Source organism: Haematobia irritans, chromosome 1 (assembly GCF_050003625.1).
Source record: "Haematobia irritans isolate KBUSLIRL chromosome 1, ASM5000362v1, whole genome shotgun sequence".
NCBI classification, from domain to species: domain Eukaryota; kingdom Metazoa; phylum Arthropoda; class Insecta; order Diptera; family Muscidae; genus Haematobia; species Haematobia irritans.
In genome coordinates this window covers 236,221,284-236,241,458 of record NC_134397.1, presented here as the reverse complement: position 1 = coordinate 236,241,458, position 20,175 = coordinate 236,221,284, and the positions used below count along the sequence as shown (strand labels likewise).

At 32.9% G+C, this 20,175-nt stretch overlaps 1 protein-coding gene across 5 annotated transcripts in view; it reads left to right on the top strand.

Moving 5' to 3' along the window:
* The window catches only part of mask (multiple ankyrin repeats single KH domain), a 69,870-nt gene extending 62,013 nt beyond the window's left edge, over positions 1-7,857 (top strand). For all 5 annotated transcript variants that reach the window (XM_075298570.1, XM_075298634.1, XM_075298500.1 and 2 more), the window contains 3 exons: positions 7-5,564; positions 5,673-5,843; positions 6,645-7,857. In XM_075298570.1, the coding sequence (XP_075154685.1) occupies positions 7-5,564; positions 5,673-5,843; positions 6,645-6,671 (5,756 nt within the window). In that variant the 3' untranslated portion in view covers positions 6,672-7,857. The remainder of the gene's footprint in view (positions 1-6; positions 5,565-5,672; positions 5,844-6,644) is intronic.
* Positions 7,858-20,175: the final 12,318 nt, after the last annotated feature.

Sequence of the window (20,175 nt, the reverse complement as noted above, 5' to 3'; positions counted from 1 at the left end):
TTTCAGCTAATGCCGTTGCCCAACAACAATATCAGCAAACTGTAGCAGCCACTACTACATTGGATAAAACTATTGATGTGGATTCCGAGACAGATTCAAACCATGATACTGCTCTCACATTAGCCTGTGCTGGTGGTCACGAAGAACTTGTGGGCTTGTTAATAAATCGTGGAGCAAATATCGAACATCGCGACAAGAAAGGATTCACACCACTGATATTAGCCGCAACAGCCGGTCATGAAAAAGTTGTTGACATTCTACTCAATTATGGGGCTGACATGGAAGCTCAATCGGAACGTACTAAGGATACACCATTATCGTTGGCTTGTTCGGGAGGACGCTATGAAGTCGTAGAGCTACTGCTCAGTGTCGGTGCTAATAAGGAACATCGCAATGTCTCCGATTATACACCATTAAGTTTAGCTGCCAGCGGAGGTTATGTTAATATCATCAAGCTGCTGTTGAGTAATGGAGCTGAAATTAATTCCCGCACTGGCAGTAAACTAGGAATATCTCCTCTTATGTTAGCCGCAATGAATGGTCATACGGCAGCCGTAAAATTATTGTTAGATCAGGGATCCGATATTAATGCCCAGATTGAGACAAATCGAAATACCGCCTTAACATTGGCCTGTTTCCAAGGTAGACACGAAGTCGTTAGTCTGCTTTTAGATCGCAAAGCCAATGTAGAACACAGAGCCAAAACAGGTCTAACCCCATTGATGGAGGCAGCCTCCGGAGGATATATAGAAGTGGGACGAGTTCTACTCGATAAGGGAGCTGATGTAAATGCCGCCCCTGTACCTACTTCGCGAGACACAGCTTTAACCATTGCCGCCGATAAAGGCCATTTGAAGTTTGTTGAACTCTTGCTATCGCGTGGAGCAGCTGTAGAGGTGAAGAATAAAAAAGGCAACTCTCCCCTGTGGCTGGCAGCCCATGGCGGTCATCTTAGTGTAGTGGAAATATTGTATGCGCACAACGCCGATATAGACTCGCAAGATAATCGCCGAGTTTCCTGCCTAATGGCTGCTTTCCGCAAAGGTCACACAAAAGTTGTAAAATGGATGGTGCAGTATGTTACCCAATTTCCCTCGGACCAGGAAATGAATCGCTTTATCTCAACCATAAGCGATAAGGAGTTGTCGGAGAAGTGTTACGATTGCATGAAGATTATACGAGCTGCCAAAGAGGCTCAAGCCGTTAAGGCGAATAAAAATGCATCCATACTCCTGGAGGAGTTAGATATGGAACGTACACGTGAGGAAAGTAGACGAGCAGCTGCTGCCAGAAGGCGTGAACGTAAGAAGAAAAAGAAAATGGAAAAGAAGGAGGAGAAACGCCGTCAAATGGAGGAGGCCACCGGTGGTTCTGGTGGCGGTCAACGCAACAAGCGCCAACAAAGTCAGGAAGATGATGATGACAAAGATTCTGACAAAGAAGACGATTCCGACAATGAAGATACTAATGCAGTCGATGATGATGATGAGCAACAAAACCCTCAGAACTATCGAGAAGAAGGGGACTCTGGCATAGATCAAGGATCTTGTTCGAGTACCGATATTAAAAGTGGTGGAGGTGGGGTTGGAGGAAATAATCAAAGCACTGAGAAATCTGCCGCTGGTGGCAAAAGTAAGAACAAAAAGAAAAATAAACAACAGCAGGCACAACAAAACACTCGTACCAGTAGTCCTGTGATTGAGGAACCCCACCAACCGCAAACCTCATCCTCCTCAACTTCGACCTTATCCAATAAGCAACAGCAGAAAAAGAAGGACGACGCAAAGGCACAAGCGGCCACAAGTAACAAAAAATCGCAAGATTCCCATACACTTACCGCAAAGCCACAAACAGCTAGCAATCAGAACCCTTCCAATAAGAAAACCGAAAGCCAACAACAGAAGAAAGAGGACATGGTTTTGAGTAACAACGGTGTCAGCACTACTTCGTCAGGAAACCAAACGAAAAACAAGAAAGATTCAAATAAACAAAAAGAAAAAGAGAATCTAGCACCCAAAGAACTAACGGCCGCGGGAACGGCCCAACAGCAACAAAATGTCACCAATAAACTACAACAACAACAAACACATCCTCCCCAACAATTACCACAGCAGCCCAAGGCAGTAGAAACTGCCACAACTCGAAAATCTACTATGTATAATAGTAGTGGCAAAGCGGCAAGTGATGACCGCAAAGAAACCGACATCAGCCTCAGTACAATCGCCACTACTACTACAACAAAGTCCAATTCCATTTCCATTCCACCACCCAAAAGAGGGGAAGATGGTTGGAAGGAAGTAGTAAGGAAAAGTTCAGCTCAACAATCTGCCAGCTCCTCGGGTGTAGTTATCTCTTCAGCTATAACGCTAACCTCAACAATGATCGGAACCAACGTCAGCAGTACACCTACAACAGCACCCACTGCTGCGACATCATCGTCGTCGTCGTCATCCTCATCTGTTTCATCTACATGTATTACCGTACCAGGGGTCTCTACGACTACCACTGTAACCTCAACCATGCCCGAGATGACTTGCAAGAAAGTTCAAGTTCCTGTAAATGCCATATCCCGTGTCATTGGCCGTGCCGGCAGCAATATCAATGCCATACGTGCCACTACGGGAGCTCACATTGAAGTGGAAAAGCAGGGAAAAAATCAATCGGAACGAAGTATAACCATAAAAGGTCTCACAGAGGCTACCAAACAGGCTCATATGTTAATATTGGCCCTTATAAAAGATCCCGATGTGGATATTTTACAAATGTTGCCTCGTATCAATACGACAATCAAGGCAAATATAGTTCCTCCCGCTGCAACTACGCCTCCAGCCTCGTCTGCAATGTCCTCTTCTATTGCCACCATGCAGGTTGGTACATGGGATAATAAAACGGCATTGCAAGCATCCGTTTCCAGCAATACAACAAATCAAGCACACAATATGTCATCGGGATCGTCAACTTCTTCATCGGTTTCCTCCTTACCTGGTAATACACAGGTCTCCAATTCCAAACCGGGCAGCAGTAATACAAATGCCATCAAAGGAAACAGCAACAAATTGCCCGGTATCATTGCCAATGTACCGAAATCAGCAACAAGTCGTACACAACCCTCGAAGCCTTTCTATTCCCAACAAACCACAGTTCCACGTGGAGTTGCTCCTGGTAGTGGAGGTAATTCAGTGGCTAATCCTAATAAGCATAAAGATGTGAAAGTTTTGACTTCCACTTACAACAGTACGCAAAAATCCGCTTCGTCTCTAGCTGGCAAAACTTCGGCCATTAACAGTCAAACTTTTGCGGCAAAACTCTTGACCGGCGCCTCTTCCTCCGCTGCAGGAACTGTGGGCGGCGGTAGTAATCTGTCACCCACAAAAAAATCTGAACTAGGAGGACTTCAACGCCCTGGAATTACTGCTCCCTATGGCCGAGGAAAACCAGTGCCAAGTTCCACCATGCCATCGCTTGGAGGTAGTGGACATTCAAATAGTAGCAACAACACGTTGTCTGGACCCATTGGAACATTCAATGTAGCCGAAGCGGCGGCAGCAGTTGCTGCGGCAAATGCTGCAGCAGCGGCGGCCAATAACAATAACAATATTCCCCGTTCTGTTACTCCCATTGGACCACCGAATAAACAGAGGGCTCCAACACCTACTATGCATATGGGCCACCAGGTTCCACCCTCACACCATGTTAGCAACTCTGCCATGTCTGGAGGAGTTGCTACAACTTCTCAAAGTCTGCACATTAACACGGGCAACATTGGGGATAGTGGTGTTCCTGTATCGGCTGCAATGACCGCATCTGGTGCTACATTTGGTTCTCAACTGACGTCTAAAATTAGTAGCGAGTATTCGTTGTTCAACGATTACCATCAAACTCAGTGGGGCACGGCAGATACTTCGCAGGTCTACACCAATCCCAACCCGCTGGTTACGGATAATTTGCCTCAGGCGGATGCATCCAAGGCACCGGGTTACAATCGTAACATCCTAAGCTCACCTGTGGGAAGCTCTAAGGCATCGTCGAGCCATTCAACTACGCCTCCTGGCAACAGCAACAATTTGAATATGGCAAATCAACAAACCTTAACGATATTGCCTGAAACGGGTGTGGCCCCAATTGGATCTGGTGTACAAACTGCTAGAAGTCCAGGATCCATTCAGAATATGAGCAGCGGTCAAATTGGAAATGAGATTTCCCCATCGGCAACAAATGCCACTCAACAACAGACAACATCACAGCAAGATGCTAGTGCTATTTCACCTGGTGTGATAAAGCCCCCCACCAACTCCACAGCAAATCAACAACAACAGCAGCAGTCTGCACAAAGTTCAGGAAATGCTCAAGTCCCTGCTGCTCCACCCAGCGGCCTGGCTATACAAAGGCCAAACGCAGGTGGCCAGCATCGTTCAAATGCACCCAGCAGTACTGCTTCTCAACAATCTCCGCCATCAAATACTGGTGCTGATAACGGCAATTCTTCGCATAACTATGGACCCATAGGCTCAAATGCTTCTAATCGTTCGGCGAATCCTTCAGGAGCGATTGGCGATCAACCGCGTTTCTACGACCCAACAACACAATTGAATGTTGCCTCACAAATGGGTTATCCCATGGATCCATCATTGCTGCAACAGCAGGCTTTCAATGCCAATAATGCACGTATGAATGCCCGTGGTTCTGCCTTCGGTGGCCAACAGCCTGGAAACAAAGCCCAGCCGCCACAATCTGCCCAGCCCATAGGTACGGCCGGATTGTATCATCAATCACAACAAAATCCATCACAACAGCCGGGGGCCGCTCAACAACAACCATCTGGCGGGGTTGGTAATGCCTTCAATGCAGCGCCGGGAAAACCACCACATAATCACAACCAAAATCTAGCACCTCAAAGACCCCAATCTCAACCTCAAGCGGGACAAACACAAAACCAACGCTGGTACGCAGAATATGCAGCAGCTGGTGGCTACGTGCCCCCATCCACTAGGGATATATTGAATTTGGAAAACGGTTCTACCGGACCAGCAGGGTCGAATTCCCCAGCAGCAATGTCGCCTAATCAAAGTGCAGCCGCTGCCGCCGCCGCTGGAAATGCCAATAATGCATCTATGATGTTGCAGACACAGCAATTGCAAGCCCAACAACAACAAACATCGGATGATATGCGTAAAATGCCCAGACCCATAGGTACCGAAAGAGCAGCTTCTTGGAAATACAATAATTACCCGAATATGGGCAATATGGGAATGGGAGGTATCGGCGGCATTGGTCTCAGTGTAGATGATACAATGGCAGCCTTAGCTGCTGCCGCCACAGGAATTCCAGGGGGACCCGGTGGAATGCCTACTGGACCAATGCCACCATGGTTTTTGGGAGCCGCTGCCGAGAAACAAGCTGCAGCAGCTGCAGTGCAACAGCAACAACAACAGCAAGCTAATTGGATGAAACAACAATATCGTTATTATGGTGGTGCTGGTGCTGCCGCCGCAGTTGGGGCTGGTTCCATGGCCGGTGGTATTGGTGGTCCTGGTGATTATCACCATCAACAAGATCAATATCATGTAAGTATTGGAATTGGACTCCTCCCTCCGAGTGGCATTAGTGAATACAAAAAATGAATACGATTACAATCCATGTTTTTATTTTCTGCTTTTCCCTCCCTACAACAGATGGCTTTGGATTATCATAACGCTATGCCACCACCAAATCTAAATCAAAATCAACCCATGAATTTAATACCCACATACACAACGTATCCACATTTTCTGGGTCATGTAGGTGGTAATGATATGTCTCATATGCATGATAAGATTGAATTATGGGATCACCATGATAAACATGTAAGTTGGGTCTAATATTTATTTTTCGAAAACTCTTCTCACATCTGGAGGCTTTATTTCTATAGAAAATTATGTCAAAATTTTATTGCTATGGAAAATTTTGTCAAAATTTTATTTCTATAGAAAATTTTGTCAAAATTTTATTTCTGTAGAAAATTTTGTCAACATTTTATTTCTATAGAAAATTTTGTCAAAATTTTATTTCTATAGACATTTTTTTCAAAAAAACTATTTTTTGTATAGAATTTTTTTTCAAAATTGTATTTCTATAGAAAATTTTTTCAAAATTTCATTTCTATAGGAAATTTTCTCAAAATTTTATTTCCATAGAAAATTTTCTAAAAAATTTATTTCTGTGGAAAATGTTGTCAATATTTTATTTCTATAAAAAATGTTGTCAAAATTTTATTTCTATAGAAATTTTTTTAAAAATTTTATTTCTATAGAAAATTTTTTTAAAAATTTTATTTCTATAGAAAATTTTGTCAAAATTTTATTTCTATAGAAAATTTTGACAAAATTTTATTTCTATAGAAAATTTTGTCAAAATTTTATTTCTATAGAAAATTTTGTCAATATTTTATTTCTATAGAAAATTATTTTCTCAAAATTTAATTTCAACAGAAAATTTTCTCAAAATTTTATTTCCATAGAAAATTTTCTCAATTTTTTTTCTATAGAAAATTTTGTCAAACTTTTATTTCTATAGAAAATGTTCTCAAAATTGTATTTCTATAGATTTTTTTTGTTTATATCATAAATTTAATATTTTGTGTAAACGTTTAATTCTTTCATTCAAAGACCTGGGCCAGCAATTGGACCAATTGATGATGCAAACGTAAAACGAGCCAGTGAATGGAGAACAACAATAATCTAACACCATTAAAACACTCACATCAACAACAAATAGAACACCAATCGAGAAAACACCAACGAAGAATGGAAAACCAGAAATCCAATTATGATAAATAAGTCAAACCAAGAATAGGACGGATGGCGTTAATAGAAAACGGAAAACCGCATTATATTCAAACATATATTCTCTCTTCAAAGTTTGAAAGCCCACACCCCCACAAATAATGGGAATGAATAATGAGTATATATATAGAAATATTACTGCTTTCATCTACAAAAAAAAAATAACCAAAAGCAACAGTCAACAATTCATTCACCACACAACAAAAACCCACTATTCGTTATATGTGATTATTACATTTGTTTTCTTTGGATTAAGAACAAAAAGAACGTTACCTAACTCTGTTACTACTACTACTACACCATAAAATGAATTGATATATTCTCTTGTGAATGTATGGAGAAAAAGAATTTGATGGAAACACTTAATAAAAAGAAGAATAGGTCGGCTCTGAAATAACCGAGGTTTGGGGAGTAACCATTTAAGAAAACTATATAAACATAACCTCAATTCAAAAATTGTATAATTATTTTTTTTTTCAACTACTTCGTTCATATATTTTTTGTATCCTTATTAAAAAGTTAAGCTTGAAGTTTTATAATATTTGAATTTTTGTTTAAATTTTAATTCTCATCATATGATTTATTTTTCTCTTTCTTTGGTATATAGAACAAAAACAAAAATCAATCCTTTTTATGTTTTGTTTGGAATAAAATTAAAACACACATACGAAACAATAAGACAACAAAAAGCTGTCATATACACGATAAAGAAAGAGCAACAATTTCTGCAAAATGCAAAAAAAAAGAACTTGAACTTACTCGTATAAGAAAAAAATACAAACCCCCCTTTTTTTTGGAGAAATAAGAGATAAAAAACTCTCTGATAAAGTGAAATTACATACATACATTGTTAGTCTGTAAGCAGCTACAAAAATAAAAATAAGAAGAAAACAAAATGTTTTTGGATAAAATATATTATATATTAAAAATAGCAAACACTGAAATATTTAATAATTATATACTATATATACATATAAAAATAAAAACAAACGCATGGAATATACATAAATAAAAAGATAAAATCATTAAAACAAAACGACAACTATACTTCAAATTCTTTGACATACAATTGAGAAGAGAGGAGAGGATGTGCCATTTTCACCGAGTACACCATAGATGGTTCATCGGTGTCAAACGCTGTTCGACAGTTCCGAAGATTAAGAAGATCTCTTTCGGTTTCCTTTCTACAGTTTTCCAATTTTACACAAAATTAGAACCTTCAAGATAAACCAGACGATTTTTAAATAAAATAAATACTAAAACTTCATATTTGCACAAAAAAAAAAATTGACCAAAACCACGAAAATACGAAATTTAATTTTGATCAGTTTGCTTTTTACGGACAACACAAAAGCAAATGCCGAAAATTGATTGACTCTTGACGAAAAAAATCAAAACGAGTTGTCAGAAAATTAATCTTTGTAACACATTTTCCGGAGAGATATGAATCATCTATCTGAGTCTATAATCTATGGAGTATACGAGAGTGAGTGTGAAACATCAATATGAGAAAATTGCATAATTAATTAATGAAAAGTTTATATATCAAAATTATTTTAAAATTCAAAATTTTCCATTTTATTTTTGAAATGTGGACTTAATTTCACTGAAAAAAAAAAAAAAACAAAACTGAAATAATAAATTTACCGCCATCATTAAGAAGCTCCTTGTAACGAGTAAACTAACGAACTTAATAGCATTATAAAAAAATATAACAATAAAAATTGGTGGTTTGAATCTCAAAAGTTTAAATGGGGTCTTAAATTGCCACATTAAGAGGTATGCAATATATTTGAACTACTATTTTAGTCGAATTCCGAAGCAATCCTTTTTCTATATATTTCCAAAATTCAATTTAATTAATAAAATAATTCGGTTTAATAAAATAATATGGAGCTATTGTATAACTAAAAAAATGTTTCAATAACCATAAACATTTTTTTTTAGATTTCATTCAAAGAAAACTTAGCCGGAAATTAGTTCTATGGGTATAAAAACGAGCTTTGGTGTGTCTGAAACATGCAACAAAGACTAGGAGAACGAGCAGACTTATGCTGATATAATCATTCAGGTTCACACAGGCTGTAAAACAATCGATACAGTTAAAACTACCCTTTTACAGTTCTACTTAAGATTTTTTATTGATTTATTTTATTTATTTATTTTTATTTCCATTTACTTAAGCAATTCAAATTTAATTAAAATTTATTAGGGATTTCTTAAGGTCTATTTTAAAATGGCTTATGAAAACCCTAATAAAATAGAAATGAGGTTGGCCAAATTCAAAACAAATCTATAAAATCATTTTTGTTTTCATAAGGCGGGTTTCACTGAAAGTTTCCTATTTTCATGAAGGGCGGCTTGCATTTGTCGCCGCATTTCTCCCTCTATCTCCACTGGAGATGGTCTGTCGTAAACTGTAAGGTATTTGACATACATTTACGACGTATTTTACCATACGTCAAAAACGTCGTAAACTTTCTGAAAATTTTTTGTATTTACGAATGCTTTCATTATAAAAAAATGCCTTTTAAAAGAATGTTCTAACCATCGTAAAATTGTTTGCAATATAAGTTTTTTTTTGTACAGTATACGTTTTTTAGAACAATTTATGTTTTACTTGATTTGAGGATGCCTTTTCTTTATAAAAAAAATAGTAAAAATAGGCGTACTGCTGTCAGTCGGATTTCACATAGTCGTATTAAATTCAGAGTTATAAATAAATTTAAATCTTCATGGTTGGTAGTTTGCATGCACACATGTTGTACCTAAATCAAATTTTTGCAACAACAAGTTGCACAGTTTCATCAACTTGAAAACGTGTTGCATTCAAACGTTTACGCCTGCAAATTGTGAAAATTGAGTAGAAATGTCATTTCAATATATTTTTATAAAAAATTCTAAAATACTTCAATATGACGTTTCCATGACTTAGAATATAAAAAACAAAAGATTTTTGAAATCAAATCTAAGGATCCCAAAGGTGTTTTTGACATTTACAACGGTTTTTACGTTTTAAACAGGTATATGACGTTTTTAGATGTTTACAACTTTTTGACAGTAGAAAACTCAAAAAAAAAATGCTACTCGGACCATATCTGATCTCCACAGCAGAATTTGGCTGTTTGTACACAGAAAAAAATATAAAAATATTTCCAATTAAAAAATTGATTGAAGTTGACTTTTAACTTTTTAATCAAATTAAATTACATTGTACCAATTACAATTTTAATTAAATTAAAAAATATATCAAAATAAAAAATTAATTTGAATTTAATCGAATTTGTTCGAGAATGATTAGTTTCTATATACATAGAAACTAATAAGTGATTGCCTCAATTAAAATATTGAGTATTGTGATCAAAATCAATCAAATTTTTAATTTACCCAATTTAAAATTTAAGAAGAATCAGTTAATTTTTTAATCAAGCCTATTTTTTTATTTCTTTCTAATTAATAATGTGATTAATGCCCATGTTCTCAAATCCACTTCCAGGTGAATGTGAATCAATTCCACGATTTTCGTGACATACAATCCACATTCACCGGAATTTTCGTGAAATGAATTCATTTGCAAAAGACTTGGTGAAAGTTGAATTATGTTATTATGAATTATGAATTAATTAAAAGAATAATAAATTATAATAAGTCTATTGATTCCACTTATTTTGATTTCCGCCTTAGTGAATTTTTGGGTGATTTGTGCAACCCAGCTGGTTACAGAAAAGTTCAAAAAAGAACGTGGAATTAAGAACACCAAATTTTCACTTTCGTGGATTTGACGTGAATAGTGGAAGTGGAATTGAAGTGGATATCGGAAATTTTCGTGATTGAAGCAATTTCAATTAAAACATTAATTCGATCAATTAATTTTGTACATTTACGTTTTTGTTTTTCTCATCTTCCTTCAGAACACATGTTTCTTCTCTCTCCGTGTCTCTCGATTATTTGTACTTCGTTTGGCGCTACTAGTAGGCAAAGTAGACTTTTCGACTTTGAAAATTAACAAATTTTTCTAAAACAAAAATCAATTTTTAATGTCACGTGAAAATGGTATGTACAAATCAGAAGTGGTAACAAAGTTAATGACTACGTTGGTGTAAGGCTTTATTTGTTCAATTGGATTTATCTCTCCAACTTAAACTGGATCTTATTAAAATCGTAAGTCGTTGAAGCAACAACCTGCAAAGTTGTTCAAAAATTGTCTTAGGACAAAGTTTAAGGATTTACCAAAAATATTGTGAACTTATTTCCACTCAAAAATAATGGATTTAATTAAATCTTTTAATCGAATCAAAATGTAAACACAGAATAATAATAGAATCAATTACAATATATACCCAAAAACTAAATAAATTGATATGAATTGTATTTGATTTTATTATTATAATGGTTGAAGGTGTTTCGATTAAGAATTCAATTATCTATTGATTTGGGTAAATGGTAATAAAAAAAATTCACAAATGGCTCTACAAGAACCTTTAGGGTTACAAAAAAATATTAAAAATGGTGTGACATAGGTTTTGTTTTCAAAAAAAAATGGAAAAAACCATATACCATAGAAAAAGTATTACGAAATAAAAAAAACACAGCTTATAACATAAAGAACTAACAAGACAACATAGCAATTCAAAATAATATATAAACAAAAATAAATTACAAACACTATTCAAAGAAAACCATAAAAAATAATTCTTGTATTTGGCATTACAACTCTTTAACCAAGCAAAATGCACTGTTTCCTTTTTAATTTAATAAAAATAAAAAAAAAAACATCAAGCGATATATAAAATTTTAAACTTATTAGAAAAACTTAAAAGAAAAAATGATAAAAGAAGAAGAAAACCATAAATGATTATATAAAACAAACATTTATTCAAAATGCTTGCTTTAATTCTTATTATTAAAAACAAAAATATTTCACATACTAAAACAAAATACATCAACGTCCAAACATTTATAAATATTTAACTTTTCTTTTGGGCTCATTAAACTCACTAAGGGCTTGGTGAGACCCGCTATCTATTTCATCATAACCCTTGAAAAGGTAAATAGTTGTTTAAAGTAATTTCTTATATGTTTTAACATTTATATAACAAAAAAAAACTACACATTCGGCAATGGATTTCCATTTATAAGCAGAAGCATGTTATCATAAAAATATTCCTAAAATTAAAATAAATCCCTAAACATGTTTATTCGTTAATACATATATATAATATTGAAAAATAAAGTTAATTGTATATGCAGTTATTTTGTATATTTTTGTTTTGTCCATTCTTATATATCTAAACCTTCGCCTTTCTTATTATTCATTGAAATATTTTCCAATTTTTACGTTTTCATGTTGCATGGCTTTATAAATAAATAAAAAATTAAAATGGTAAAATTTATATTAAAAAACAAAATAACAAATTGCCTATCGGAGCATTGTAAACTCATAGTAGGAGATGAGTAAAGAAGTTCGAAAAATGGAACAAAAATATCCAAATTAAAAAAAAAAAAGAAAACATGTATTGAAATATATTTAAAATATAAACACACAAAAATATTTTATTTAAATACAAAACCAAATAAAACATTATTCTCTTGGTCGTTTATTTTTCGTTGCTGACATTTTCGAAATATGTTTGAGGAACTACTTTTCATTTATTTGAATATATAACATTCTCCAAAGGATTTGTATATGCAATTAATAGGTCCATCTATTACAAATTTGGGAATTAGTCATTAAAAAAACAGCATTTTTTGTCTGCTAAAAATGGAAAGCAGTCAATGTAATTGTTTCAACAATCATCCATTTGTCGAAATAGCAGACATTTTTCTCTGCTGAAATAGCAAATAAATATTGCTGAATTAACAATCGCATTTGCTAAAAAATTTTTGAAAAACATATCTGCTGAAATGTCACACTGTATTAGTTGTAATAGATGACATTTTTTTGTACTGGCAACAGCTTTTGTAATTTTTTACGTGAAATAAAATCAGGCTTTTGTAGACCAGAAATATATGTGACTACCGAAGACTGTGACACGCGCTGCTGGCTACATTTTCATATTTTTTTAGTATAAAAGAATTTTTAAAATATACATATGTACAGATCTGTGACCATGAACTTAGGATTTGGTAGTTGGATGCATCCCATCCTAGTGCATGTCATCACTTTTCTTTCTTTTTTGCTTCTATTTTTTGGTTTTTGATCTGAAACTACAGAGAAATGATTACAACTCCTTTGTTTTTTGGGGGGAATTATTCCCAAAAAGTGTCATCGTTTTTCCCTTTTTATTGTCATTTCTAATACCCATTTTCGAAGTTGGTTTGGAAAAAGGGAAAAGAGAAAAATTTCCCTTGGTGTTTTTTTTTAGAATAGGAAAAACTTCCCAGGCAGTTGTTATTCAGAATTGGGCTAAACATTGGCAAGGAATCACATAAAAAAATGAGCACAGGCAACGTTGACTTTCAATACCGACAAAGATAATTGAGAATAACAAGATTAAGCCTTGTGCTCTTATAAAGAGAAAACAAATGTCAAGGTGTAGAGAGGGCTATGAGATAAAATTGTTTTATTTGCCAATTTTTTTCCAAGGCAGCTCTGCCCAGGAATAAATTAAAACAGCAATATTCACATAAAACCATAATAAATATTCGCTTTAACACACACGTACATACATACGTTTTATTTGAATTTTCTATAATCGTTTTGGTATTCATGATATTTTGTTGACAGTTGCAATGTCAAGACTGCGTCTTCTTCTAGTTTGTCTATGATACCGAACAATCTTGCCTTCTGGTCATCATATAAGCTTTTCCAAATGTAATTACCAACCCATGCGCTTAGTCGAAATCGGACAAAGATAATGGGGTACTCTTACCTTATTTTCCGCCGTATTCGTTTAGCATATTGACGATACGAAAATGAATTTCGTCACTAACACCCAGATCACTTTCCCTTTTTTAGCAGACAAACCTGCTGCAAATAGTAAACCTTTGCTATTTTCCTACCACGGAAGCCCCCATACATAGGGTTGTGAGTTTAGCCCTACACTGAAAAAACAGTGAACCCACCCGGGAGAAAACTTTCGGTTAATTTTAGAAAATTTTTAATATTTGTAGAAAATTTTAACTAAACAGTATTAAAAACGTTGGCATCACGCTGATGTCATAAAAATAAGTAAATATTTTTCGACAAATTCACGAAAATTTATTAGACATAACTAAGTTTTTTCACTTGTTAAAGACAATTTTGTAGTTTGAAGGAAAAACTTGGAGTTAAAAATTGCAAGAATGTCTTTAGTGACATACGAAGTTCATGATGTACGCATTTTTGGTAAAATTTACCAATTTAAAGAAATTCTGAACTATTTTTTGGAAGACACGAATTTAGTTAATTTTTATGCTTCATTTGAGTATATTTTTTCCTCGGGTTTAGTTAAATTAACTAACGTACACAAAAGTATTAGAGTAAAGAAAACTTTCTCCAAACATAATATTTTCATGAACTAAAATAAAGTTAAATTGGCTTTAGTGAAATAGAGAGTTCACTTTTTTTTGAGTGTAGTTTCGACCGAACACCAAAAAGTTTTTCAGCGTTGGATTATCCCCTCTCTATAATGCTGGTGACATTTCTGACTATTTCAAAGCTTCTCTTTATGGTTTCACCGCAATGTGGAATGCCGTTCGGAATCGGCTATACACCCAGAGAAGGAATATGATCACCCCAAATATGTTTCGAGAGCAAAATGTTATTTTTGAACGGTGAACATGGAACATGTTTGTCGCAAAAATGTTGTTTTCCAGGCAAACATATAAATGGTTTCTGAAATCAGATACATAATGTTCGAGAAAATAACATGGTTGCGACAAACATGTTACATGTTCACCGTACAAAAATTACATTTTGCTCTTGAAACATGTTTGAGGTGATCATATTCCTTCTCTGTAAAAAGTAGGTCCCTTGAACTATACATACAATCGGACAGTACTCAGTGATAAAAGAGAAGTTCACCACCGTGGTATGGACTGAATAGTATTTCAGCCTGCAATATCGGGCTGCCACTATACCTAACCGAACGTTTTCTTTTGAATTAGACGGAGTATTTTGAATTAAATTTATGGTGGAGATTACCATTGTGCCTACCAAAAATATTTATACCAATCGAGTCAGAATCACCTCTTGAGTCTACCCTTGGTGTCCGTCCGCCCGACCATGTATCTGTTGTTCCCAGGACTCCGGTCGAAATTGTGATGAAATTTGAAACAAGGTATTTTCTGGCACAAGGACGAACAACCATTGAATTTGGAAAAAATCAAATCGAATTTAGATATATATCCATCGCCCGATTTCGACAAATGGGGTCACATTCACGGTTGCCACAGTGGGTAGAATTCTGATATGATATGAAAAAATTTGACAAAAGTTTTGACCGAACACCAAAAAGTTTTTCAGCGTTGGATTATCCCCTCTCTATAATGCTGGTGACATTTCTGACTATTTCAAAGCTTCTCTTTATGGTTTCATCGCAATGTGGAATACCGTTCGGAATCGGCTATACACCCAGAGAACGAATATGATCACCCCAAATATGTTTCGAGAGCAAAATGTTATTTTTGAACGGTGAATATGGAACATGTTTGTCGCAAAAATGTTGTTTTCCAGGCAAACATATAAATGGTTTCTTAAATCAGATACATAATGTTCGAGAAAATAACATGGTTGCGACAAACATGTTACATGTTCACCGTCCAAAAATAACATTTTGCTCTTGAAACATGTTGGAGGTGATCATATTCCTTCTCTGTAAAAAGTAGGTCCCTTGAACTATACATACAATCGGACAGTACTCAGTGATAAAAGAGTAGTTCACCACCGTGGTATGGATTGAATAGTATTTCAGCCTGCAATATCAGGCTGCCACTATACCTAACCGAATGTTTTCTTTTGAATTAGACCGAGTATTTTGAATTAAATTTATGGCTTTGTGCCTACCACAAAAAATATTTATACCAATCGAGTCAGAATCACCTCTTGAGTCTACCCTTGGTGTCCGTCCGCCCGACCATGTATCTGTTGTTCGCAGGATTCCGGTCGCAGTTATAAACCGATTGTGATGAAATTTGAAACAAGGTATTTTCTGGCACAAGGACGAACAACCATTGAATTTGGAAAAAATCAAATCGAATTTAGATATATATCTATCGCCCGATTTCGACAAATGGGGTCACATTCACGGTTGCCACAGTGGGTAGAATTCTGATATGATATGAAAAAATTTGGCAAAATTTTCTATAGAAATAATTTTTTTCTATAAATTTTAGCAAATTTTTGTAGAGAAATAAAATTTTGACAATATGTTCTAGAGAAATAAAATATTGACAAAACTTTCTAGAGAAATAAGATTTTGGCAAAACTTTCTAGAGAAATAAAATATTGACAAAATTTTCTAGAGAAATAAGATTTTGGCAAAATTTTCTAGACAAATAAAATATTGACAAAACTTTCTAGAGAAATAAGATTTTGACAAAATTTACTAGAGAAAAAAAATTTAAAAAATTTTTTGGAAAAAAAAAATTAGCAAAATTTTCTAGAGAAATAAAATGTTGACAAAATTTTCTATAGAAAAAAATTTAAAAAAAAAAAATTCTAGAGAAATAAAATTTTGATCAAAATAAAATTTTTTAAATTTGGTAGATTTTTGGTAAAATTTTCTTAAATTTTTGGTAAATTATTTTTGGCACGAGTGGCAACAACCGTGATCACATTGGGCTTATTTAGGCTTATCGTCGTGAAATTTGACAAAAATTAGTTTTTTATAGTATCCTTCAAGTATGCAATTCAATAAAGTTTATTAAAATCATGTATCCCCCGATTTTGCGAAATTTGTCCATAATACCTTTATTTATTGAGAGATCTTACTCAAAGTTAACAGAATATAATCTTCTATACTACCAACTATACTTAGAAAAAAAAAAATCATCGAAATCCATTCCGATTTATGGCGTTTTCGATTTGCAAAAAACATGTTGCCTTGGTGTTACCCTACTTTTTTCCTCATTGCATTTTCGACCAAATGATAGCGTCGTTCCAAAGTTATTGTTAATTCCTAATATAGTGAGAGATACAGGATCCAAAATCTATCACAGTGCCCTTCATATTTTGCTATCAATTTTGAGAATGTTGCACCTTTTTCCCCAATCGAAATCGCTATTAGATATATCATCCTTATATACATTTGTATCGCCCGATTTTCCGAAATAAAACCCTTTGGCCACAAACAGTTAAGAAATTAACTGCTGGAAAGCAGTATATATAATTTATTTTCTCTTAACTAACAGTTAAATCCTAAAGGAGCTACGTGAAAATAACCTTTAATTTACTTTTGTAATTATTTTGTTTCCTGTTTTTTTTTTTTCTTTTTACAGTACAACATTGTGGGATTATTTTAAGCCAATGCCACCATGCAATGTTTATAAATGAAAATCCGGAGTAAAACCAGTGTAAACACTTTTATATGTCCCCTTTGGTTTGATACATTTTATTAAAAAAAAAACAAAAATTTTTTCATGTTTTTTATTATTAAAAAATACACGCAAAACCTATTTAAGCTGCAAGCAAAACTTTTGGAAAAAAAAATTAGCAAAACTAAAAAATTCTTAAAACCTACAACTAATTGAGAAGTATTGACTTTATATAAATAAAATATATGCATAGACATATGCTGGAAGCAGAATGAGCTCTATAGACATCCTTTCCCAGAAATCGAAGTAAAATAGTTGGATTACAGCAAAAAACAAAAATCAAATGAAACTATTATATCTATAGTACTAAAATGTACTAAAAAAGGTAAAACGGAAAAGGAAACCCAATAGATATGCCATTCATTTAGTCTCTATATTCGAATATAATATTAAATATTCACGTTTTTTTATTCAACATAATAAACTATGTAGTTTATAATATAAATTTATTCCAAATAGATAAAAACAAACAGCAAACTATTATTACTTTAAAAGATCTTATCTAATAAAAACAAATAAAAACAATACATGCAAGTAACAAGACCTCAATGAAACTAAAACAAAAAACACCCTTGACTAGTAACGAAAGTTATATTGACGTTGCAATATAGATATATGATTAAAAAAACAAACTCCCATAATATGCGATTTGTGTACCATATGCAAGTTAAAATTATTTAAAAACAAAATGCTATATTAAAAAAAAAATAATAGAACGGAAGCAACCCCATATTTAAATGAAATATGCATAAAAATCATATTATTATAAAATAAAACTATTTATTATTACTATTATTAAATATTATAAAAAAACAACAACAACAAACCAAACACTGAAATATATAATTATTATTATTATTACTACTACTATATGAAACCGAAAATATTATTGTATTAATAATACAATTATTATTGATGATTATTAATGAGATTATATATATACATATAACAAGAACAAATGAACCCAGCAAATAACAACACCGTATTCTATTTTAAAATTAATAAAACAAAATCCATAAAATGCGTAGGAACAAAAAAAAACAAACATTATTATTATGAAATACACGAAAATCTCTTATATAAAATAAAAAACCGCATTCGCAATGACATAAATAAATAAATAAATAAATAAAATAAAACGAAAATTTTCGAAATTGCATTTAATCTATACGACACGACAAGTTGAACTGCAATTTCTCTATACATACTAAGAAGCAACAACAACAACAACAAACCAAATAAAATATATGATAAAATAATTATTGATGAAAAAAGAAAAAAAAAAAACAAAGAAAAGAAACCATTAGAATTAAATAAACTGAAAATAAAAGAAAACATAAAATGCTAAATAATGATATACGGAGAACAAGAAAATCCAAAGTTGTTTTTATTAATGGTCATATTTAAAGTATGTCAAGGGTCTTTGCAAGATGTAGCAAATTTTTATCTTTATTCCCATAATAATCGTGCCAGTTCTGGTACACACATGTATCGCTTTCGTGAGGTGTCACACTTAAGAGGGGTTCTGGACTACACTTTACACAGTCACAGACTAAGGATGGAAAATACAATTTTTATGAAAGTACAAAAAAGATATTTTTTGAGCGAAAATCTACTTTTCACTAAATTTCAACAAAAATTCGATTGGAATATTATTGTCAGAGCTCCTTTAGACTGAATTTTAAAGAAAATATAATTTTGTTAGCCAATTATATACCCGCTTACAAAGCCTATCGTCATTCTACAAAAATTTTAGTTTTTACTGTTTGGTAGAATTCATGGTAGTTCATAAATTTTCTATAGAATTTATTCTATAAAAATAAAATTCTGACAAAATGTTCTATAGAAATAAAATTTTGACAAAATTTTATATAGACACAAAATTTTGACAAAATTTTCTATAGACATAAAATTTTGACAACATTTTCTATAGAAATTAAATTTTGACAAAATTTTCTATAGACATAAAATTTTGACAAAATTTTCTATAGAAATAAAATGTTGACAAAATTTTCTATAGAAATAAAATGTTGACACAATTTTCTATAGAAATAAAATTTTGTCAAAATTTTCTGTAGAAATAAAATTTGGGCTAAATTTTTTATAGAAATAAAATTTTGTCAAAATTTTCTGTAGAAATTAAATTTTATCAAAATTTTCTGTAGAACTAAAATTTTGACAAAATTTTCTATAGAAATAAAATTTTCACAAAATTTTCTATAGAAATAAAATTTTCACAAAATTTTCTATAGAAATAAAATTTTCACAAAATTTTCTATAGAAATAAAATTTTCACAATTTCACTTTAGAAAACAACTTTAACTTCACACCCTTAAAATTTTCTATAGAAATAAAATTTTCACAAAATTTTCTATAGAAATAAAATTTGGGCTAAATTTTCTATAGAAATAAAATGTTGACAAAATTTTCTGTAGAAATAAAATTTGGGCTAAATTTTCTATAGAAATAAAACGTTTACAACATTTTCTATAAAAATAAAATGTTGACAAAATGTTTTATAGAAATGAAACCTTGACAAAATTTTCTGTGGAAATAAAACTTTGATTATATTTTCCATAGAAATAAAATTTTGACAAAAATTTCTATAGGAAAAAAGTTTGACAAAATTTTCTATAGAAAAAAATTTGACAAATTTTCCACAAGATAAAAATTTTGACAAAATTTTCTATAGAAATAAAATTTTTAGAAACAAATTTGTGCGAAATAATATTTTTTTGGTTGTTTTTGGTAAGATTTTCTACAAATGTTGGTAGATAATTTTTGCCTTAAGTGTTCGTGTGGAAGCGTAATAAAGAATCCAATTCCGACCAAAACATTC